The following is a 24761-nucleotide window of genomic DNA, read 5'->3' on the forward strand; positions in this document are numbered from 1 at the left end:
CTCTATGTTTTTCTGTTCCTAGGTACTTGACGATTGATTAAACAATTCATCAAAAATGGTGAGTAGTTGTTTTTTCCATCATAAGTAATGCAATTAGAAGCAGAACAGTAAAAATAATGGCACATGGATGACTTCCGTATGCTGACTGTTTGAAATGTGAATGGTATCCGAGAATTGTGGAGCAAACTCTGACAAGTCTTTGTCTATTTTATGTGGACCATTGGCCAGCGGAAAAAACAAGCCTAAAGCAGTCTATAGCAGGGGTCCCCAACTCCAGTCCTCAAGGCCCACCAACATGTCATGTTTTCAGGATTTCCTTAGTCTTGCCCAGGTAATAATTGCATCACCTGTGCAATGCACAGGAAATCCTGAAAACATGACCTGTTGGTGGGCCTTGAGGACTGGAGTTGGGGACCCCTGGTCTATAGAACTAGACTGAGGACATGTTCTATCAGCAAAAGATCGTCCATGTGAGTTCTGTCTAGGAGGGGTTTCCAGGTTCCAGAATTTTGATGACCCCATTCAGTTTCATATTGGTGGAGGTCAGCCCACTATATCTGCTGTGGCTTTCAGATACCGATCCGTGCATCCTTTCTGAAAGGCCAGTGTCACACTTGCGAGTGCAATGCGAGAGACTCGCGCATCAATACCCTGCACTGCCGCCTGCAGTTCGGACCGGTGCGTTCAGCTGTATAGAAATACATGCAGCCGCACGCTCCTGTCCCAAGTGCCGGCGGCAGTGATGCGTGAGTTTCTCGCATTGCACACGCAAGTGTGACCCCGGCCTAAGGGTCATTCACACGACTGTATTTTCGGTTTGAGCGCTATCGGAGAAATGTTATCCAGTGGGGCAGTGCTGATGAACATTTTTTTTTTCACTGACTGAATCTGCATGCGAAAAAAAAATCACAGCATGCACAATTTTCCTCCGAAAATTGGACGATACTCGCCCTTTCAAGTCTATGGGTGCGAAGAAAGCAATTGGATGCCATATGGAGACACTGTATAGCATTGCAATTGGTTTGGTGGTCGTCTCAAAGAGATGGTATTTTCGAGAGGTTCCACCTGGTTTCCCAAAGCATATATTATAGCAATCACTGTATGGATTTTATTATTGTGTTACATCACATAGAATATTCTAGCTTCTTATAAGGTCCATGAGAGAGACCGAATAACATGATCTGCCTAGAGCTTCCACTGTGGGTGGAAGCTTCATAGTCCAGAACCATGTACAGGAGGAAGCCGAGTTTTCCCACAGTGTCCACGTCTCCTCCCGTGTGAATAGCCGCTACATCTGTAATCTTTATATCTTACTGTATATTACTCAGTATTGGAAAGCGTTCAGCAGTGCTTCCCCTGAATGCAGGGTTGGTGAACTAGTATAAATGGTCTAATAATGCTCATTTTCTTCTATGTGTGACTGGGCTGGACAGCTGCTGAAGCAGATGTGTTCTGGGTTTTCATAGTCCCAAGTGTTATGTAGGATGTTTGCTTTGGCTTGTTGGTTCACATGGATGTATGGGAAGTTAAAATTATACTTTGCTATTCGCGAAAATGTAACATTTTTAGAACCCTAACACTTAATACAGATTATAGTGTGTGACATTTGCTGATTTAAAGAGACAGCCTGTGTTAACGGTAGTTCAGCTGTAGAATATATAATTTTTTTACCAGAGTTCAAGCTATTTAAAGGGGTTGTCCACTACTTTGTTTACTTTTACAAATCGGCATATGGTGGTCGTAAAATGTATAATAGTAAAAAAAAAAAAAAATAGAAAGGTGGAAAAAAAAATCTCTCATCTACCAGACCCTAGCGTTCCCTTTTGTCCCATGCCAGTCTGCTTGTGCTACTTTTCTTCCAGCGAGGGACGCTGCAGCCAATCGCAGCATTGCCATTCCTTCCACGTGCAGCCCAGATAGAACGTCACTGCTGCAGCCATTCGGGGACCATGGCGAGTGTCCTTTTTTTTTGGCACCTACACACATCCATTTGTTATATATATATATATATATATATATATATATATATATATATATATATATATATATATATATATATATATATATATATATATATATATATATATACACAAAAGTTTTGACACACCTTCTCGTTTAAAAATTTTTCTGTATTTTCACGACTATGAAAATTGTACATTCACACTGAAGGCATCAAAACTATGAATTAACACATGTGGAATTACATACTTAACAAAAAAGTGTGAAACAACTGAAAATATGTCTTATATTCTAGGTTCTTCAAAGTAGCCACCTTTTGCTTTGATGACTGCTTTGCACACTCTTGCCATTCTCTTGATGAGCTTCAAGAGGTAGTCACTGGGAAAGGTTTTCACTTCACAGGTGTGCCCACTCAGGTTTAATAAGTGGGATTTCTTGCCTTATAAATAGGGTTGGGACCATCAGTTGTGTTGTGCAGAAGTCTGGTGGATACACAGCTGATAGTCCTACTGAATAGACTGTTAGAATTTGTATTATGGCAAGAAAAAAGCAGCTAAGTAAAGAAAAACAAGTGGCCATCATTACTTTAAGAAAAGAAGGTCAGTCAGTCCGAAAAATTGGGAAAACTTTGAAAGTGTACCCAAGTGCAGTGGCAAAAACCATCAAGCGCTACAAAGAAACTGGCTCACATGAGGACCGCCCCAGGAAAGGAAGACCAAGAGCCACCTCTGCTTCTGAGGATAAGTTTATCCGAGTCACCAGCACAGGTTAACAGCAGCTCAGATTAGAGACCAGGTCAATGCCACACAGAGTGCCAGCAGGAGACACATCTCTACAATAACTGTTAAGAGGAGATTTTGTGCAGCAGGCCTTCATGGTAAAATAGCTGCTAGAAAACCACTGCTAAGGACAGGCAACAAGCAGAAGAGACGTGTTTGGGCTAAAGAACACCAGGAATGGACATTAGACAAGTGGAAATCTGTGCTTTGGTCTGATGAGTCCAGATTTGAGATCTTTGGTTCCAACCACCGTGTCTTTGTGCGACGCAGAAAACGAATGGACTCTACATGCCTGGTTTCCACCGTGAAGCATGGAGGAGGAGGTGTGATGGTGTGGGGGTGCTTTGCTGGTGACACTGTTGGGGATTTATTCAAAATTGAAGGCATACTGAGCCAGCATGGCTACCACATCATCTTGCAGCGGCATGCTATTCCATCCGGTTTGCGTTTAGTGGGCCATCATTTATTTTTCAACAGGACAATGACCCCCAAACACACCTCCAGTCTGTGTAAGGACTATTTGACCAAGAAGGAGAGTGATGGGGTGCTACGCCAGATGACCTGGCCTCTACAGTTACCAGACCTGAACCCCATCGAGAGTGAAGGCAAAAGGGCCAACAAGTGCTAAGCATCTCTGGGAACTCCTTGAAGATTGTTCGAAGACCATTCCCGGTGACTACCTCTTGAAGCTCATCAAGAGAATGCCAAGAGTGGGCAAAGCAGTCATCAAAGCAAAAGGTGGCTACTTTGAAGAACCTAGAATATAAGACATAACAAAAAAGTGTGAAACAACTGAAATTAAGTACCGTATATAATTCCACATGTGTTAATTCCTAGTTTTGATGCCTTCGGTGTGAATGTACAATTTTCATAGTCATGAACATGCAGAAAAATCTTTAAATGAGAGGGTGTGTCCAAACATTTGGTTGTACTGTGTATGTGTGTGTATGTATATGTATGTGTATATGTATGTGTATATATATATATATATAATTGTCTAAGGGTTTTTCCGTCTGTCTGTCTGTCCTGGAAATCCCACGTCTCTGAGCGACCGGCACAGCGACGATGATGTCATAAAGGACGTAGACATCCCGCGTCTCTGATTGGTCGAGGCCGCCAGGCCTCGACCAATCAGCGACGGGCACAGCGACGATGATGTCATAAAGGACGTAGACATCCCGCGTTTCTGATTCAGCGACGGGCACAGTATTGATGTAGATGTCATAATGGTTGCCATGGCGACGATGATGTCATAAAGGTTGCCTCGACCAATCAGAGACGGGCACAGTCTGCCGCGAATTCTGGAATCATCATTGTCCATATACTACGGGGACATGCATATTCTACAATACCCGATGCGTTAGAATCGGGCCACAATCTAGTATATATATATATCTATATATATAATTGTCTAAGGGTTTTTCCGTCTGTCTGTCTTTCTGTCTGTCTGTCTGTCTGTCTTTCTGTCTGTCTGTCTGTCCTGGAAATCCCGGCTCTCTGATTGGTCGAGGCCGCCAGGCACAGCATCGACGTAGACATCCCACGTCTCTGATTGGTCGAGGCCGCCAGGCCTCGACCAATCAGCAACGGGCACAGCGACGATGATGTCATAAAGGACGTAGAAATCCCGCGTCTGATTGGCCGAGGCCGCCAGGCCTCGACCAATCAGCAACGGGCACAGCGACGATGATGTCATAATGGTTGCCATGGTGACGATGATGTCATAAAGGTTGCCATGGCGACGATGTCATAAAGGTTGCCATGGCGACGATGATATCATAATGGTTGCCATGGTGACGATGATGTCATAATGGTTGCCACGGCGACGATGATGTCATAAAGGTTGCCTCGACCAATCAGCGACGGGCACAGTCTGCCGCGAATTCTGGAATCATCATTGTCCATATATTACAGGGACATGCATATTCTAGAATACCCGATGCGTTAGAATCGGGCCACAATCTAGTATATATATATCAAATTATATATATATATATATATATATATATATATATATATATATATATATATATATATATATATATATATATATATATATATATATATATATATATTTGATTCAGATTTTGAATTGCAGACATTTCTGCCACAAATCTGCCCTATTAAGCTTGGGGCTGCACACAGATGTTTCCTAAGTATCGTTTTATATATCTATATATATAATTGTCTAAGGGTTTTTCCGTCTGTCTGTCTGTCTTTCTGCCTGTCTGTCCTGGAAATCCCGCGTCTCTGATTGGTCGAGGCCGCCAGGCCTCGATCAATCAGAGACCGGCACAGCATCGACGTAGAAATCGCGTGTCTCTGACCAATCAGCAACGGGCACAGCGACGATGATGTCATAAAGGACGTAGACATCTCACGTTTCTGATTCAGCGACGGGCACAGTATCGACGTAGATGTCATAATGGTTGCCATGGCGACGATGATGTCATAAAGGTTGCCTCGACCAATCAGCGACAGGCACAGTCTGCCGCGAATTCTGGAATCATCATTGTCCATATACTACGGGGACATGCATATTCTAGAATACCCGATGCGTTAGAATCGGGCCACAATCTAGTGTATATATATATATACACAGTACTTTATTTTCAGTTGCATGAAACCCATACGTGCATGTATATTTCACCCTGAAGCATGGCAATGTTTCTCAAAAAAGATAAACTAAAAAGGAGCCAGGAATTAGGAGAACAGTCAATTGGTCATCTCCCTGCCGTCTCCTCCCCGCCTGACCTGCGCTAGATTGAAAGGTTGCTCCCTAAACTTGGAATTGGATATATGTTCCCTCTGTTCTTGGCTTCTTTTTAAATTCTTTCTTCTCTCCCAGAGTTTTAGAGTAAATCATAGATATGAGACAACCTGTCACTGATTCATGCTGCCCGTGGTTCAGGCAACATACCATAATCACCTGACAGGCTCCCGTTAAACTCTTTTGGGGGAGGAATATTACAACCCTAATGGACGGTTGCCAGTAGCAATGTTTTTACTCCAAGACTATGGTACACTTCGTCATTGGTGATTAGCATTGCGGTGCATTCAGACTGACCGACCCGCATCACTAAACATCCGTGGATCAGCTACGTCTGAGTCGGATCGGTGGTCTTTTAATGTTCTGTTCAAACAGATTGACCACTCTTCCAATGCATAAACTTTCATTATTCTCGGCAGCACATGTGCTGCTTACACAGAGCGGAGCTATGTGCTGCAATTAACAATGATTTGTACGCAAATCTAAAAATCATGTCACCCGACGAATGGGCATTTTTCTTTTTCGTCGAGTGATTGGCAGCCTGCTTAGGCAGGCCGGTTATCGGGAAGCGAGCGTTCCTAGGACAAGATTTACAGATTTCACTAGGAGTGTGTGACAATGTAGGGATGCAATGTCGGCATGTATTCATCTGTAATGGTTGTCACTTTATCTCTAGGCAAATATACGCCTTCAAGAATCTGAGCCCTGGTACACCGGCCGGGTGTATGCCAGGTACTGGAAGCATTACAGTCAGGCAATGCAGTGGCTGTACCGGCATAAGAGAGCATACAGAGTGGCAGCGGCATCTATATGTTATCCCCCCTGGTACCCCTCTGAGACCTTTCATAATACTCGGTATACTGATTGGAAAGGAGGGCAGTCCTCTTATCAACCCTTCTACGCCAGGCCACAGAAACAAGTGCAGCCACACAGGGATCGCCCCTGTCTAAAGGTATCCTGTTCTAAGGAAGAGGGGTCTGCAATGGAACAAGAAGAGGCCGTGTCCACAGATTCAGATGAGGAAGGAATAGAATGTGACATGAGCAACATGGAGATCACAGAGGAGCTGCGCCAATACTTTGCAGAAACTGAGAGACATCGGGAAGAGCTCAGTAAGTGTCTGTCCGTAGGTCGTTCTTACTTCTCATAGATGTTGCTTCACTGCACGCTTATTACAGATTACATTATAGTGGTGTGTATACGTGCTGCAGTGTGGAGCGCTAACAAAAATCACTATATTTAGTTCAAATAAATCTTCATTAAAAAAAAAAATTGCAATCCAGTAAGTAAGTTTATAATCAACACTTGCTGCCAGCAAAGCCCTGTAATAATACATGGAATTTCTGAAGACTGGAACTCTTGGAAATTAATTTGGAAATTCATCCTATTTATAGTAGAATATTTTGTGCACCTTAAAAGGGTTTATGTTCTTCCCTATCCGTAGGGGATAATGTACAATTTGCTGTATGTCCAACCACTGGAACCAGAACTAATCCAGAGAATTGGGCTCTGTAGATCTCCAAACAAATGGAGCAGAGGTCGTGTATGTCCACCTCTGTTCTGGTCATTCTCTATTGGCCTTCTGGAGACAGTAGTGGACAGCGCTCGAGGATATCCAGCAGCGCACATACATGACCACCTCTATTCAGACTGGGCTTTATAGAACTCCATTCTCGGGATCAAAGCAGTTGGACACCTTGTGACCAGAAAGGTATACCCTATCCAATGTAGAAGGGATAACTTACAATCTTGGTACAATATCCAGATCTGTTATTAAAGAGCTTGTCTCATCATAGACAATTCCTTTCATATTTCAGCCAAATGTTGGAGGCCGACTCCTGGCACCCATTGAGCCGCTAGTTTTGCAGGGGGAAGCCGTGGCCATTCAGATACAGCTCTGGCAAAAATTAAGAGACCACAGCAACATTTTCAGTTTGTCTGATTTTTCTCTTTATAGGTATATTTTTGAGTAAAATGTAAATTGTTCTTTTATTCTATAAACTTCTGACAACATGTCTCCGAAGTTCCAAGCAATACATTTTGTATTTATTTTCTGAAAATGACAAATGGTCAAAATAACAAAAAAATGCATTGCTTGCAGACCTCAAATAATGCAAAGAAAACAAGTTCATATACATTTAGAAACAATAATACTAATGTTTTAACTCGGCAAGAGTTCAGGAATCAATATTTTGTGGAATAACCATGATTTGTAATCACAGCTTTCATGCGTCTTGGCATGCTTTTCACCAGTCTCTCACACTGCTTCTGGGTGACCCTATGCCACTCCTGGTACAAAAATGTAAGCAGTTCTTCTTTGTTTGATGGCTTGTGACTATCCATCTTCCTCTTGATTACATTCCAGAGGTTTTCAATGGGGTTCAGGTCTGGAGATTGGGCTGGCCATGACAGGGATTTGATGTGCTGGTCCTTCATCCACACCTTGATTGACCTAGCTGTGTGGCATGGCGCATTGTCCTGCTGGATAAACCAGTCCTCAGAGTTGGGGAACATTGCCTGAGCAGAAGGAATCAACTATTTTTCCAGGATAACCTTGTTTGCGGCTTGATTCATACATCCTTCGCAAAGAACAACCTGCCCAATTCCAGCCTTACTAAAGCATCCCCAGTGCGAGTTATAGGTTCACCCATGTGGTCTTGTCATGTCCACAGCTGCGATCCTTTCGTGTGCCAGTTTGAGCTCAGACCACTACCGGATCAGGGTGCAAGTGAGGTAGGCAGAAAATACCAGGGATTGTCAGACGCTGCTGCCACAGACCATGAAGAATCATCTAATTGATGGATTTCATTACATTGATTTATTTGTATTAGGCGAGACGACTGACACCTAAATGATGCTTTCATCAGGCTGTATTCCAGGGAGTGAGGAAGTATAAATACGGGAAGCAAAGATTTATTATATATGAACTTGTGGATTCTGCCAGAGTGAGTCATTCGTATGTAGAGCTCTGCGCTCTTGTATAAAGGACTGCAGCACTCCAGTCTTCGTTAGCCGTATGCCTTATTAAGCCATTATGGATAAGTCTTTCTGAAAAAAAAAAACAACCCTTAAATTGGATCTGAGATTAGGTTTTGAAATTCACACTGTATACATTATTAAATACCGTAGATCTTGTAGATTTCTTACAGATGAGAAAGATGGTGTATTTACTTAGTTTCTTTACTGAATATTAAAATGAGCATTGTATTATAAAATGCTCCTCTTAATATCCAGATTATGCAGATATTCTGATATTGATTTTGTCAGTAGCTACACCAGCCTCATCAGGTTGAAGATATCCACAGTATCTAATGGTTAAAGGGTTGGCCACTACTTAGATAAATAAACAATACCTATACTCACCTCCCGATACTGATTAAAATAAGAAAACATACTCCCCTCCTGTGCTGGCGCTGTTCCAGCGGTGTCAGCACTCGCGGTCCTGGAGCTCTCGTGCGGTTGTTGTGACTCTGACCCTGGTACCCTATCAGTGCTGGCATCATTGTCCCCGCCTTCTGACAAAACATGGAGAGGAAGTCCGGGCTGCAGCTGCTCCCTCACTTCCTCTTCATGTTCAATTCGACAGGAGGCGGGGACAGTGATGCCAGCGCTGATTGGGCGAGTGCCGACACCATGGGAATGGCACCAGAACGGGAGGGGAGTATAGGCCTCTCTTGAACCCTTCGACTGAGTTTGCCATCACCACCTCCTCAGGCAAGGAATTCCAGATTCTCACTGCCCTAACAGTAAAAATCCCCTTCTATGTTGGTGGAAAACCCTTCTCTCCTCCAGACGCAGAGAATGCCCCCTTGTGACCGTCACATTCCTTGGTATAAACAGGTCCTCGGAGAGATATTTGTATTGTCCCCTAATATACATCGTTATTAAATCACCCCTCAGTCGTCTTTTTTCTAGACTAAAAAATCCTAATTTTGCTAATCTCTCTGGGTATTGTAGTTCCCTTATCCCCTTTATTAATTCCTTTATATCCATTATATCCTTCCTGAGCACCGGTGCCCAAAACTGTGCACAGTACTCCATGTGCGGTCTAACTAGGGGTTTGTACAGAGGCAGTATAATGCTCTCATCATGTGTATCCAGACCTCTTTTAATGCACCCCATGTTCTTGTTTGCCTTGGCAGCCGCTGCCTGGCACTGGCTGCTCCAGGTAAGTTTATTATTAACTAGGATCCCCAAGTCCTTCTCCATGCCAGTGGTTTCCCGTTCAGTGTGTAATGGTGATATTATAGAGCAGGAGGAGCTAATTGGATTCATATACGGTACTTTTTTTGTGGGAACCATTTCAGTAAATCTTGCATTTTATTCATTGAAATCTCTGGAATTTGCATATATAAGTCTAGTGGGCAGCTCCTATATGACTGTGCATGCAGAGATAGCTGTCAATTACTAGTAGGACCACCCACTGGACTCATATGTATACAGACACTAGGCATTTCAGAGAATAGGACCGCCCACTGGACTCGTATGTATACAGACACCAGGAATTTCAGAGAATAAAATACAAGTTCTTGTGAACCTTTTCTCACAAGCCTATATATCATTCTGCTTGGCCTCTTCTCTATACCTTGCTGTCTATATAGCGGCTTCATGTACAACGTGACAAGTTGCCTGTAAAAGTCAAATACATCCGCTTCAGAGCTTTCACAGATGAAAAACTAAACAGTCCGTGGTTCCATGCCAATCTCAAGTACTTAAAAAGGGTTAGTGATTGTGAGTTGTGACTTGAATCCCTTGACCATGAAGAAGGTACATACATATAGGGGTCCCATGGCATTACACAGCCTATGATCCATACATACCAAAGGCAAGGCAATAAATATCAACATAATAAAATACACAGGACATGACTTTTAAATGGAAGTTTCCATCCACAGCCTCTATTAAATTTAAATATATAACTTTATAAACCACACGGCAGCTTAGTTAAAGCTCAAGCCCGTTTACCATCATGCTGTCTATTCAGTTCCCTGAGTGACTATCCCACCACAAATTAACCCTTAAGGGAAGCTATACCTGCGGCCTGGTAATGCCATGCATTACCCTCCTAAGGGTCCAGGTGATGCCATTCCTGTGCTTTTGTGTTCTTCATGCTGTATACATGAATGGTCACCTCCTACACCGTCTGTATGGCATTTGTGGTGTTTTCATCCTATTTCATTTCTTCATGTGCTTTCCTTCATTATGAAGGATCTTCCTACTTTTGGTTTATTGTAATCTGGCACATTGTATTTTTTCCCGTTTCTTGCTCATTTTCTATTTTCATGTGAAGTACCTTGCATCAGCCATATATTGTCTGTGATGCCATGTTTTTATAAGCCTAAACCACATTGCTCTAAGGAGGGAAAGTCTGAAACTTCTTCAAAGACCTCATCATGCTCAGCTTCCTTTAAAACATTGCAATCCCACTCTGTAAAGTTTCCATAACAACAGTACAGAGTGCTGAGAAAGGCTCCATTGACAGGACTCAATAGGGCCTCTCCAAGTAGGAGAGAACTGAAAGCTTCGAAGAAACAAAGGGGGGACAACCACGGCAACATGGAGACCTGGCTCCCGAAACACTGTGTGTATACCATTATATATGCTTCTCTATAGAGCTGTATTTTCCTTCGTTCTCTTTGTAACTTCCCTTTCAAAGCTGGACTAAACAGTACATACATAATTTGCTTTTTATGAATACATTGGTGCATATTTATCAGTGACATTTCAGTGAAAAGAAAAGTTTTCAAGCTGTCGCCACATCCACTCATTCTGAACGCTAGCACGGTGAGGTGTAGTGCAGAGAACACAGACTGGTACACGGAGGGTGGCACATCAGTAGCCAGAAATATACCCCCCCCCAATCCTCCAAACTTAATATCTCTTTTAGGCCACCTGCATATGCTGAATATTTGGTGAGTTCTTTGCCTCAGTATTTGTAAGCCAAAAACCTGGAGTGGAACAATCTGAGGAAAAGTATAATAGAAACCCGTCACCACTTCTGCATTTATCACCCACTCCTGGTTTTGGCTTACAGATACTGTGGTAAAAAACTCACCAAATACTGGTGTGCACGTGGCATTAGTGGTCATATGCATATTTGCCATGATTGGGTTACTCAGTTAATTTTGTTGTCCCTAATATAGTATCCACCATATCAGTTTTAGGCTACGTTCACATTTGCGTTGTTGGGCGTTGCGTCGGCGACGCAACACACAACGCATGCAAAAACGCATTGTTTTGTGACGCATGCGTCCATTTTTGGCTTGATTTTGGACGCAAAAAAAATGCAACATGCAGCGTCCTCTGTGCCCTGACGCTTGCACCAAAAATGACACATGCCTCACAAAACGCAAGACAACGCATGTCCATGCTCCCCATGTTAAATATAGGGGCGCATGACGCATGCGTCACCGCGGTTGCGCCCCAAGCAACGCAAATGTGAACGTAGCCTTATTGTGCCATTTACATTTTCACCAAAACGGACTTTGTATGCTCCCCAAACAATACAAATGATATTCTTCTGTTTTTGTATAATCATGTGGCTTCCTTACAATTACAGACCTGTCAAATGTAGAGGGTATTTCAGTAACAGACTTGCCCTCATTGTACTATAACTATATGACACATCTTGAGGAAATTGTGGAGGTAGACCCGCTCATGGTGGTCATTTAGAAACGTTTAGGTCCCATACAGCCAAATGCCAAAGGATCCCTTTGATCCTTCCACCAACTTTTGGAATCTAAGTGACATCATACTCAGTACCTGTATGGGAGGTCCCGGTGTCTTTTTTTTTTTTCTCCCTGGAGATGAGCCTGAAACTGTGCATTCCCCTGTGGTATCGGGCAGTGGCTTTCACCCTTCTCCCTGATTGGGCAAACATTCATATGTATGGAGGAGTCAGGAATAGATTTGGTGTCCTTGATCCATCAGCCCCATCAGTAATCTGTGGTTGCTGGACAGGACCTCTTATCTGACAGCATCCGTGGCTCTTCTTTTGATTAACCAGCTTGGCGCGACATCACATGTGTATCACGCTGCAGATGCTGTCATGTAAGAAGTGGCTCTTGGGGCTTCTGTCCAAAAACCACAGACTACTGTTCTGGCTACTGCAAATCAATTTACACACTTCCTAGTCAGAGATATCCAACAGCTATACAAGGTTTAGAAAGGCAATAGAGCTGGCAGAACGCTGATATTTAATATCCAAAGAATACTAGACATTTTTTGGCTCATTTTTATTTTTCTTTAATGGTTTATTAATTAAATTATTAAGTTTTAGAATGGCTTCTGAAATGAAGAGTTAAGGGTGTGCTATTCTTTCCAAAACAAGAGGCCACAAGAGGATTTGTTCACAAGATATGGCAAGGTTGAATATGAAGCATTCTTAAGTTTAATAAAATCCATTGAAATATCTGGGATATAACCCGGCTTGCTTTTCACAGACTGAAACGTGTTTATTTCTTAGTTGCTTGCATCGGTCGCAGTTGCTATTCGTCTGCAGGGGTTTATAACTTCCTCTATAAATAATACTTGTGGTTGCATCCACATGATATTTTCATGTTTCTTTAGGCCCATGTATAAGACAAGGCTGTTCCCATGGACCCCTGCTGGAGTTATGTATACTTCTAATGTTGACCAAGCTGTTGTACAATTTTCTCAGCTCCCTCTCTTCCCAAGAGGAAACGTGTTGTAAAATTTAATTTACCGTACACTACAGTTCTCTACTCCTTTAGGAAGTAATGTGCTGCAGAATTTAATTTGCTTAAGTTATACTTTCAGAGGCTTCGTAATATGTCACACCCTGTGTTCTATGGACTGTTTTGTTGCAATATTCCAATCTGAATTGGATTGTGTGAAGTCCCAATACTTTTTTTTTTTTTTTTACAATATGATACTGTATGTAGGGAAATGGATATTCTCAGTTCTTGCCACATTGGTAGATGCAAAAGAATTGTGACACACCTCTTAAAGAGGTTCTCCCTTACTATCACATTGGTGGGGGACGACACACAGTTCCCCCACCGATCGTAATTGGATGTAACTCATGGGAGTTAGCTGAGTATCTTTGCGTGCTCAAATAATATGTTCAAGTTCCCGTGGCTGCATAATTCCCAGCTGTTAGACAACCACAACACGTGCTACCGCGGGGACTCGAACATAGTATTCGAACATGCCCAAGATACTCGGGTAACAGCCAAGCATGTTCGGATAGCACAATACTCGAGCACGTTCGCTCATCGCTACGGCAGATCATCACCTCCTATTTATTTGAATAGTAGACCTGTTCTGCAGGGTGAATCGCCCTTATCTATCTGGATGATTGAGGAAGAAGTCTGGATTTGGCAAATGCCAGGAGAACGTTTTCTGCCTGACTCCATTGTGCAAGCTGTAAAGATTGATGGAGGAGCGATAATGCTAAAGGGTTGTTTTTCATGAGTGGCCTAAGTCCCTTAGTTCAAGTGCAGGGAAATAATAATTCTTCAGGATACCAAGACATTTTGAACAATTCTATCCCTCCAGCATTGTGTGAACAGTTTGGGGAAGTCCCTTTTCTGCTCCAGCGTGACTGTGCCCCAGAACACAAAGGCCCTGGTCAAATATCAGTGTCCGACCTCACAAATGGTCTTCTGGATAAATGGATAAAAAAATCTGGTAGAAAGCCTTGCCAGAAAAGTGGATCCAGCAAAGTGGGAACCAACTCCATAATATCTGTGGTGCTAGAATGGGATTTCCGAAAAGCTCCTGTAGGTGTCCCAATACTGGTATTCATATAGTGCATTTTCTTGGATTAATGCATAATCATTCATCTAGTTTTACTATTATCCCTTTAAGTGCTGTGACCTAGTTCTCCATTCTCACACCGTGGAAACACTAAACAGATTTTTTAATCTGCGAGTTTCCACTTTATTAGAGACCCCTATCTGATAGTGCTTTGACCCTCCTTTTGGCCTTCAGGACTTCAGCAATTTATTGTGGCATAGATCAGGTGTTGAAATCTTTCCGCACCAATATTGGCCCATGCGGACGGCATAGATTCTCACAGTTGCTGCAGATCAGATGCAAGTACTCTCATGCTTTTAACAATCATTTTACCGCCTTCTAAAATTGCTGTACATAATTAGAGACTCTGTCAGCACAGAATGACTGTTCAAACCAAGTACAGGCGTTCGATGCTTCACGGCCAATAATTTAAATACACTTTCCTACCTGCTTGCTTTCCATTTAACGCCGACCTTCTTTGGCCCTATAAAGACAGAGCTGTCAATTAAAGAAGATTGAGGGGAAACAAACCGGTGGGAAGGTGTACATAAATGATGGCCACGAGCGACGGTATTTGATTTGAATAGTCATTCTGTGCTGACAGTCCCTTTGAGATCTAGGGACTGTTAATGCCAGGAAGAAAGGAAAACTGACTGTCCTGTTCCTGAAACCAATGCATTACTACATGTCACATGTTCTTGCTGAATGTATATTTATTCCTTGAAGGGAAATCTTTTACTGCCCAGAGATGCATCCACAAGTATCGGAGAACTCAGGATTTGTAAAGAAAATAATTCTCCCTCCATTACTTCACTTCTTTCAGCCTGAACTATTGACTCCTGACAGTGTATTGATTCATACTACTTGCACCAATGTGAACCCTCTTACCAGCACGTTGCCACAGAAATTTGGATTCATCTGACCATTGCTTATTGAACCAATTTTTGTGCTATTTTGCCATCTTTCTGGTTCCCTTAGACCGCAGTAGCACTTAAACTGGTCATCTCCTATTATAGCTCTTCCATGCTAATCAATGAGTAATCTGGACATACTAGTTGAGAGCCGTCGTTGTATTCAGATCTAATTTGCTGAATCTTGACATCCTCCTTTGACTATGTCCTTAGTTTCCTCTTTTGCTTGATGCTTTTTTCTTGATTTCACTATTCTCAGTATAATAATAATAATCTTTATTTTTATATAGCGCTAACATATTCCGCAGTGCTTTAGAGTTTATTTTTGTTTTGTTTTTTTGTGCACACATTATCATCGCTGTCCGCGATGTGGCTCACAATCTAAATTCCCTATCCATTATCCATATGTCTTTGGAATGTGGGAGGAAACCGGAGTGCCCGGAGGAAACCCACACAAACACAGGGAGAACATACAAACTCTTTGCAGATGTCCTTGGTGGGATTTGAACCCAGGACTCCAGCGCTGCAAGGCTGCAGTGCTAACCACTCACTAAGCCACCGTGCTGATATATATATATATATATATACAGTTATATGAAAAAGTTTGGGCACCCCTATTAATCTTAAGCTTAATGTTTTATAAAAATTGTTTTTTTTTGCAACAGCTATTTCAGTTTCATATATCTAATAACTGTTGGACACAGTAATGTTTCTGCCTTGAAATGAGGTTTATTGTACAAACAGAAAATGTGCAATCTGCATTCAAACAGAATTTGACAGGTGCATAAGTATGGGCACCCTTATCATTTTCTTGTTTTAAATACTCCTACTTACTTTTTACTGACTTACTAAAGCACTTTTTTTGGTTTTCTAACCTCATTGAGCTTTGAACTTCATAGCCAGGTGTATGCAATCATGAGAAAAGCTACTTAAAGTGGCTACTTGCAAGTTGTTCTCCTGTTTGAATCGCCTCTGAAGAGTGGCATCATGGGCTCCTCAAAACAACTGTCTAATGATCTGAAAACAAAGATTATTCAACATAGTTGTTCAGGGGAAGGATACAAAAGGCTATGTCAGAGATGTAACCTGTCAATTTCCACTGTGAGGAACATAGTAAGGAAATGGAAGAACACAGGTACAGTTCTTGTTAAGGCCAGAAGTGGCAGGCCAAGAAAAACATCAGAAAGGCAGAGAAGAATGGTGAGATCAGTCAAGGACAATCCTCAGACCACCTCCAGAGAGCTGCAGCATCAACTTGCTGCAGATGGTGTCACTGTGCATCGGTCAACTATACAACGCACTTTGCACAAGGAGAAGCTGTATGGGAAAGTGACGCGAAAGAAGCCGTTTCTGCAAGCACGCCTCAGAGTCGGCGGAGGTATGCAAAAGGACATTTGGAGAAGCCAATTTCTTTTTGGAAGAAGGTCCTGTGGACTGATGAAAACAAGATTGAGTTGTTTGGTCATACAAAAAGGCGTTATGCATGGCGGCCAAAAAACACAGCATTCCAAGAAAAACACTTGCTACCCACAGTAAAATTTGGTGGAGGTTCCATCATGCTTTGGGGCTGTGTGGCCAATGCCGGCACTGGGAATCTTGTTAAAGTTGAGGGATGCATGGATTCCTCTCAGTATCAGCAGATTCTTGACAATAATGTTCATGAATCAGTGACAACGTTGAAGTTACGCAGGGGATGGATCTTTCAGCAAGACAATGATCCAAAACACCGCTCCAAATCTACTCAGGCATTCATGCAGAGGAACAATTACACTGTTCTGGAATGGCCATCCCAGTCCCGAGACCTGAATATCATTGAACATCTGTGGGATCATTTGAAGAGGGCTGCCCATGCCCGGAGACCATCAAACTTAACTGAACTGGAATTGTTTTGTAAAGAGGAATGGTCAAAAATACCTTCATCCAGGATCCAGGAACTCATTCAAAGCTACAGGAAGCGACTAGAGGCTGTTATTTTTGCAAAAGGAGGATCTACTAAATATTAATGTCACTTTTCTGGTGGGGTGCCCATACTTATGCACCTGTCAAATTTTGTTTGAATGCAGATTGCACATTTTCTGTTAGTACAATAAACCTCATTTCAAGGCAGAAACATTACTGTGTCCAACAGTTATTAGATATATGAAACTGAAATAGCTGTTGCAAAAAAAAAACAATTTTTATAAAACATTAAGCTTTATTAACCCCTTTCTGCCATTAGACGTACTATTGCGTCCATGTGGGGTGGGCTTTACTTCCCAAGGACGCAATAGTACGTCATATGCGATCGGCAGCGCTCACGGGGGGAGCGCCGCCGATCGCGGCCGGGTGTCAGCTGTTTATCGCAGCTGACATCCGGCACTATGTGCCAGGAGCGGTCACGGACCGCCCCCGGCACATTAACCCCCGGCACACCGCGATCAAAGATGATCGCGATGTGCCGGCGGTACAGGGAAGCACCGCGCAGGGAGGGGGCTCCCTGCGGGCTTCCCTGAGCCCCCCGCAGCAACGCGATGTGATCGCGTTGCTGCGAGGGTCTCACCTCCCTCCCTGCTCCCTCCAGCCCCGGATCCAAGATGGCCGCGGATCCGGGTCCTGCAGGGAGGGAGGTGGCTTCACAGAGCCTGCTCAGAGCAGGCACTGTGAAGCAGCCTGCACTCCTATCAGATCAGTGATCTGACAGAGTGCTGTGCAAACTGTCAGATCACTGATCTGTGATGTCCCCCCCTGGGACAAAGTAAAAAAGTAAAAAAAAAAAATTTCAAATGTGTAAAAAAAAATAAAAAAAAATATTCCAAAATAATGAAAAAAAAATAAAAATATTATTCCCATAAATACATTTCTTTATCTAAATAAAAAAAACAAAACAATAAAAGTACACATATTTAGTATCGCCGCGTCCGTAACGGCCCGACCTATAAAACTGGCCCACTAGTTAACCCCTTCAGTAAACACCGTAAGGAAAAAAAAAAAAAAACGAGGCAAAAAACAACGCTTTATTATCATACCGCCGAACAAAAAGTGGAATAACACGCGATCAAAAAGACAGATATAACTAACCATGGTACCGCTGAAAACGTCATCTTGTCCCGCAAAAAACGAGCCGCCATACAGCATCATGAGCAAAAAAATAAAAAAGTTATAGTCCTGAGAATAAAGCGATGCAAAAATAATTATTTTTTCTATAAAATAGTTTTTATCGTATAAAAGCGCCAAAACATAAAAAAATGATATAAATGAGGTGTCGCTGTAATCGTACTGACCCAAAGAATAAAACTGCTTCATCAATTTTACCAAACGCGGAACGGTATAAACGCCTCCCCCAAAAGAAATTCATGAATAGCTGGTTTTTGGTCATTCTGCCTCACAAAAATCGGAATAAAAAGCGATCAAAAAATGTCACGTGCCCGAAAATGTTACCAATAAAAACATCAACTCGTCCCGCAAAAACCAAGACCTCACATGACTCTGTGGACCAGAATATAGAAAAATTATAGCTCTCAAAATGTGGTAACGCAAAAAATATTTTTTGCAATAAAAAGCGTCTTTCAGTGTGTGACGGCTGCCAATCATAAAAATCCGCTAAAAAACCCGCTATAAAAGTAAATCAAACCCCCCTTCATCACCCCCTTAGTTAGGGAAAAATTAAAAAAATGTATTTATTTCCATTTTCCCATTAGGGCTAGGGTTAGAGTTAGGGCTAGGGCTAGGGTTAGGGCTAGGGTTAGGGCTAGGGTTAGGGCTAGGGCTAGGGTTAGGGCTAGGGTTAGGGCTAGGGTTAGGGTTAGGGCTAGGGTTAGGGCTAGGGTTAGGGCTAGGATTAGGGTTAGGGCTAGGGTTAGGGCTAGGGCTACAGTTTGGGTTGGGGCTAAAGTTACAGTTAGGGTTTAGATTACATTTACGGTTGGGAATAGGGTTGGGATTAGGGTTAGGGGTGTGTCAGGGTTAGAGGTGTGGTTAGGGTTACTGTTGGGATTAGGGTTAGGGATGTGTTTGGATTAGGGTTTCAGTTATAATTGGGGGGTTTCCACTGTTTAGGCACATCAGGGGCTCTCCAAACGCGACATGGCGTCCGATCTCAATTCCAGCCAATTCTGCGTTGAAAAAGTAAAACAGTGCTTCTTCCCTTCCGAGCTCTCCCGTGTGCCCAAACAGGGGTTTACCCCAACATATGGGGTATCAGCGTACTCAGGACAAATAGGACAACAACTTTTTGGGTCCAATTTCTCCTGCTACCCTTGGGAAAATACAAAACTCGGGGCTAAAACATATTTTTTGTGGGAAAAAAAAAGATTTTTTATTTTCACGGCTCTGCGTTATAAACTGTAGTGAAACACTTGGGGGTTCAAAGTTCTCACAACACATCTAGATTAGTTCCCTGGGGGGTCTAGTTTCCAATATGGGGTCACTTGTGGGGGGTTTCTACTGTTTAGGTACATTAGGGGTTCTGCAAACGCAATCTGACGTCTGCAGACCATTCCATCTAAGTCTGCATTCCAAATGGCGCTCCTTCCCTTCCGAGCTCTGCCATGCGCTCAAACGTTGGTTTCCCCCAACATACGGGGTATCAGCGTACTCAGGACAAATTGGACAACAACTTTTGGGGTCGAATTTCTCCTCTTACCCTCGGGAAAATACAAAACTGGGGGCTAAAAAATAATTTTGGGGGGAAAGATTTTTTTTTTTAATTTTCACGGCTCTGCGTTACAAACTGTAGTGAAACACTTGGGGGTTCAAAGCTATCACAACACATCTAGATGAGTTCCTTAGGGGGTCTAGTTTCCAAAATGGTGTCACTTGTGGGAGGTTTCTACTGTTTAGGTACATTAGGGGCTCTGCAAATGCAATGTGACACCTGCAGACCATTCCATCTAAGTCCTCATTCCAAATGGAGCTCCTTCCCTTCCGAGCCCTCCCATGCGCCCAAACAGTGGTTCCCCCCCACATATGGGGTATCAGCGCACTCAGGACAAATTGGACAACAAATTGTGGGGTCGAATTTCTCCTTTTACCCTCGGGAAAATACAAAACTGGGGGCTAAAAAATAATTTTTGTGGGAAAAAATTTTTGTTTTATTTTTACGGCTCTCCATTATAAACTTCTGTGAAGCCCTTGGTGGGTCAAAGCGCTCAGCACACATCTAGATAAGTTCCTAAGGGGGTCTACTTTCCAAAATGGTGTCACTTGTGGGGGGTTTCTACTGTTTAGGTACATTAGGGGCTCTGCAAACGCAATGTGACACCTGCAGACCATTCCATCTAAGTCTGCATTCAAATGGCACTCCTTCCCTTCTGAGCCCTCCCATGTGCCCAAACAGTGGTTCCCCCCACATATGGTGTATCATCGCACTCAGGACAAATTGGGCAACAAATTTTGGGGTCCAATTTCTCCTGTTACCCTCAGGAAAATACAAAACTGGGGGCTAAAAAAATAATTTTTGTGGGAAAAAAATTTTGTTTTATTTTTACGGCTCTGCATTATAAACTTCTGTGAAGCACTTGGTGGGTCAAAGTGCTCACCACACCTCTAGATAAGTTCCTTAGGGGGTCTACTTTCCAAAATGGTGTCACTTGTGGGGGGTTTCAATGTTTAGGCACATCAGTGGCTCTTCAAACGCAACATGACGTCCCATCTCAATTCCTGTCAATTTTGCATTGAAAAGTCAAACGGCGCTCCTTCCCTTCCGAGCTCTCCCATCCGCCCAAACAGTGGTTTACCCCCACATATGGGCTATCAGCGTACTCAGGACAAATTGTACAACAACTTTTGGGGTCCAATTTCTTCTCTTACCCTTGGGAAAATAAAAAATTGGGGGCGAAAAGATAATTTTTGTGAAAAAATATGATTTTTTATTTTTACGGTTCTACATTATAAACTTCTGTGAAGCACTTGTTGGGTCAAAGTGCTCACCACACCTCTAGATAAGTTCCTTAGGGGGTCTACTTTCCAAAATGGTGTCACTTGTGGGGGGTTTCAATGTTTAGCCACATCAGGGGCTCTCCAAACGAAACATGGCGTCCCATCTCAATTCTAGTCAATTTTGCATTGAAAAGTCAAATGGCACTCCTTCGCTTCCGAGCTCTGCCATGCGCCCAAACAGTGGTTTACCCCCACATGTGGGGTATTGGCATACTCAGGACAAATTGTACAACAATGTTTGAGGTCCATTTTCTCCTGTTACCCTTGGTAAAATAAAACAAACTGGAGCTGAATTACATTTTTTGTGAAAAAAAGTTAAATGTTCATTTTTATTTAAACATTCAAAAAATTCCTGTGAAGCACCAGAAGGGTTAATAAACTTCTTGAATATGGTTTTGAGCACCTTGAGGGGTGTAGTTTTTAGAATGGTGTCACACTTGGGTATTTTCTATCATATAGACCCCTCAAAATGACTTCAAATGAGATGTGGTCCCTAAAATAAAATGGTGTTGTAGAAATGAGAAATTGCTGGTCAACTTTTAACCCTTATAACTCCCTAACAAAAAAAAATTTTGGTTCCAAAATTGTGCTGATGTAAAGTAGACATGTGGGAAATGTTACTTATTAAGTATTTTGTGTGACATATCTCTGTGATTTAATTGCATAAAAATTCAAAGTTGGAAAATTGCGAAATTTTCATAATTTTCGCCAAATTTCCGTTTTTTTCACAAATAAACGCAGGTACTATCAAATAATTTTTACCATTGTCATGAAGTACAATATGTCACGAGAAAACAATGTCAGAATCACCAGGATCCATTGAAGCGTTCCAGAGTTATAACCTCATAAAGGGACAGTGGTCAGAATTGTAAAAATTGGCCCGGTCATTAACGTGCAAACCACCCTTGGGGGTAAAGGGGTTAATAGGGGTGCCCAAACTTTTTCATACAACTGTATATACACACACAGTATATGTGTATGTGTGTGTATGTATATATATATATATATATATATATATATAATTATAATATACTCTTGTCTCTGTTGCACGAGAAACCCTAACATAACAAAGTGGGTCAGTTTTTTCAAATGCTGGCTGCTGTTAGTATAGCACCAATGAGCTAGCCTCGTTTGAAGTTGCTCATATCAATCGTTTTTCCCATGCTAATATGGAAGAATCTGATCCGCAGAAAATTTGCTCACTTGATTTTATGCTAAATTCCCGGATTGTGTATGTTAATATACAGTTGTGCTTAAAAGTTTGCATACCCCGGCAGAATTTTTCCTTTCTTGGCCTTTTTTCAGAGATATCCATGATAACACCAAACCTTTTTCTCCACTCATGGTTAGTGGTTGGGTGAAGCCATTTATTGTCAAACTATTGTTTTCTCTTTTTAAATCATAATGACACCCCAAAACATCCAAATGACCCTGATCAAAAGTTCACATACCCTGGTGATTCTGGCCTGATAACATGCCTGACAGTTGACACAAATGGGTTTGAATGGCTACTAAAGGTAACATCCTCAACTGTTTGCTTGTAATCAGTGTGTGCATAAATGCTGAGTGAGTTTCTGGGATCCAGACAGACTCTTGCATCTTTCATCCAGCCACTGACGTTTCTGGATTGTGAGTGATGGAGAAAGCAAAGAATTGTCAACGGATCGAAGGGAAATGGTAGTTAAATTGTATAAAACAGAAATGGGATACAAGAAAATATCCAAGGAATTGATAATGCCATTCAGCAGCGTTCAAACTGTGATTAAAGGAAAATCAGGGGCTCTGTAAAAACAAAACCACTGGCAGGTAGACCAACAAAAATTTTATCCACAACTGCCAGGAAAATTGTTCAGGATATAAAGAAAACCCCACAAATAACATCAGCTGAAATACTGGACTCTCTGAAACCTAGCGGTGTGGCTGTTTTCAAGATGCACAATGAGGCACTTTAAGAATAATGGGCTTCATGGTCGAGTCGCCAGAAGAAAGCCATTGCTGCGCAAATGCCACAAAGTATCTTGCCTACAATACTCAAAACATTACAGAGACAAGCCTCAAAACTTCTGGAACAAATTTAACTTTTGACCACAACCATAAATGTTACATTTGGAGCGAGGTCAACAAGGCCTATGATGAAAGGAATTCCATTCCTACTGTAAAGCATGGAGGTGGATCGCTGATTTTGGGGATGTGTGAGCTAAGGAAACTTGGTCAAAGTTGAAGGAAAGATGAATGCAGCACGTTATCAGCAAATACTGGAGGCAAATTTGCAAACATCAGCCCCGAAGCTGCACATGGGACGTACTTGGACATTCCAACATGACAACGATCCAAAACACAAGGCCAAGTCGACCTGTCATTGGCTACAGCAGAACAAAGTGAAGGTTCTGGAGCGGCCAGCTCCGTCTCATGTCCTCAATATCATTGAGCCACTCTGGGGAGATCTCAAGCGACCAGCTCATGCTATCCAGCCCAGGAATTTACAGGAACTGGAGGCTTTTTGCCAAGAAGAGTGGGCAGCTTTACCATCTGAGAAAATAGAGAACCTCATCCACAACTACCACAAAAGACCTCAAGCTGTCATTGATGTTAGAGGGGGCAATACACTATATTAAGAAATGGGGTATGTAAACTTTTGATTAGGGTCATTATGATTTAAAAAGAGGAAACACAGTAGTTTGAAAATAAATGGCTTCACCCAACCACTAACCATGAGTGGAGAAAAGGTTTAGGTGTTATCATTCATGTTCTCAGTAAAAAGGCCAAGAAAGCAAAAATTTGCTGTGGTATGTAAACGTTTGAGCACAACTGTATATGGAAAGAGTATTGTGTATGGAGGTCTCCTGATGCTCCCCCAGCATGTTATTGGGTCAGCAGTTTGTATTTACACACCTGACCCTTTTTTTCTCCAAGATGAGGACAGTCTAGCAGTGTCTAATTCATATAGATCAGTTCAGCCTTTTAATGTGTTTAGTGGATGTGCACATTTTAGGCTCTGTTTACATCTGCATTAGAAATATTGTCTTTTTGTACAGGAAAACATAATTTTTTGAAGAAATGAAGGTCACATGACAAGTCCAAAAGATCCCATGGACTATAATGGGGTCCTTTTGGGTTTCTGTCTGTGTCCGTCATTTTAATGGAAATCTGAAGCTCCGTTGCAGATGTGAACTGAGCCTTAGCATTCTTTTCAGGTGATTCTGAGGATTGGTTGGTGACTTTTCTCATCATCAGACCCCTTACCATTCTGCATTAGTGACAGACACACCCTTCCTTGATAACTAACAGTTATGAAATGATAAGTCCCAGACCTTGTGATAAAAACATGTTTTAAAATGAAAACCAAATACCCCTTACTGCATGAAATTGGGTTGTCAGGAATTGGCTCATGGCTTGGCAGAGCTACTTCATTTTTTCCACTTGATGCTTTCCTTTTTCCAACCTGGCACTTGTGCGGCAAGAGATTTTGTACATTCCCACTTCCCCCTCATCACCCTTTTGTATGCTGTGCATCTGCTGCCATTTACCAGGGAAATTCTGACTCATGCCAGGATCTGCTGGGTGCTACGGTTTCTTGCAGGTTATCTGAATTCACCTCTTATGCAGGGGAACACTTAGGACCAAACTGATGCTGACTGCCGTCCTCATGAGCGTTATATGCACAAA

General features: G+C 42.3%; 1 protein-coding gene across 2 annotated transcripts in view; it reads left to right on the forward strand.

Annotated features, from left to right (window-relative positions):
- The window catches only part of GEMIN8 (gem nuclear organelle associated protein 8), an 89638-nt gene that overhangs the window by 54838 nt on the left and 10039 nt on the right, over nt 1-24761 (forward strand). For both annotated transcript variants that reach the window (XM_069757742.1, XM_069757741.1), the window contains exons 2-3: nt 23-58; nt 6185-6620. In XM_069757742.1, coding sequence (XP_069613843.1) covers nt 56-58; nt 6185-6620 — 439 coding nt within the window. In that variant the 5' untranslated portion in view covers nt 23-55. The remainder of the gene's footprint in view (nt 1-22; nt 59-6184; nt 6621-24761) is intronic.

The sequence above is a fragment of the Ranitomeya imitator genome, chromosome 3 (genome assembly GCF_032444005.1).
Source record: "Ranitomeya imitator isolate aRanImi1 chromosome 3, aRanImi1.pri, whole genome shotgun sequence".
Taxonomy (NCBI): Eukaryota; Metazoa; Chordata; class Amphibia; order Anura; family Dendrobatidae; genus Ranitomeya; species Ranitomeya imitator.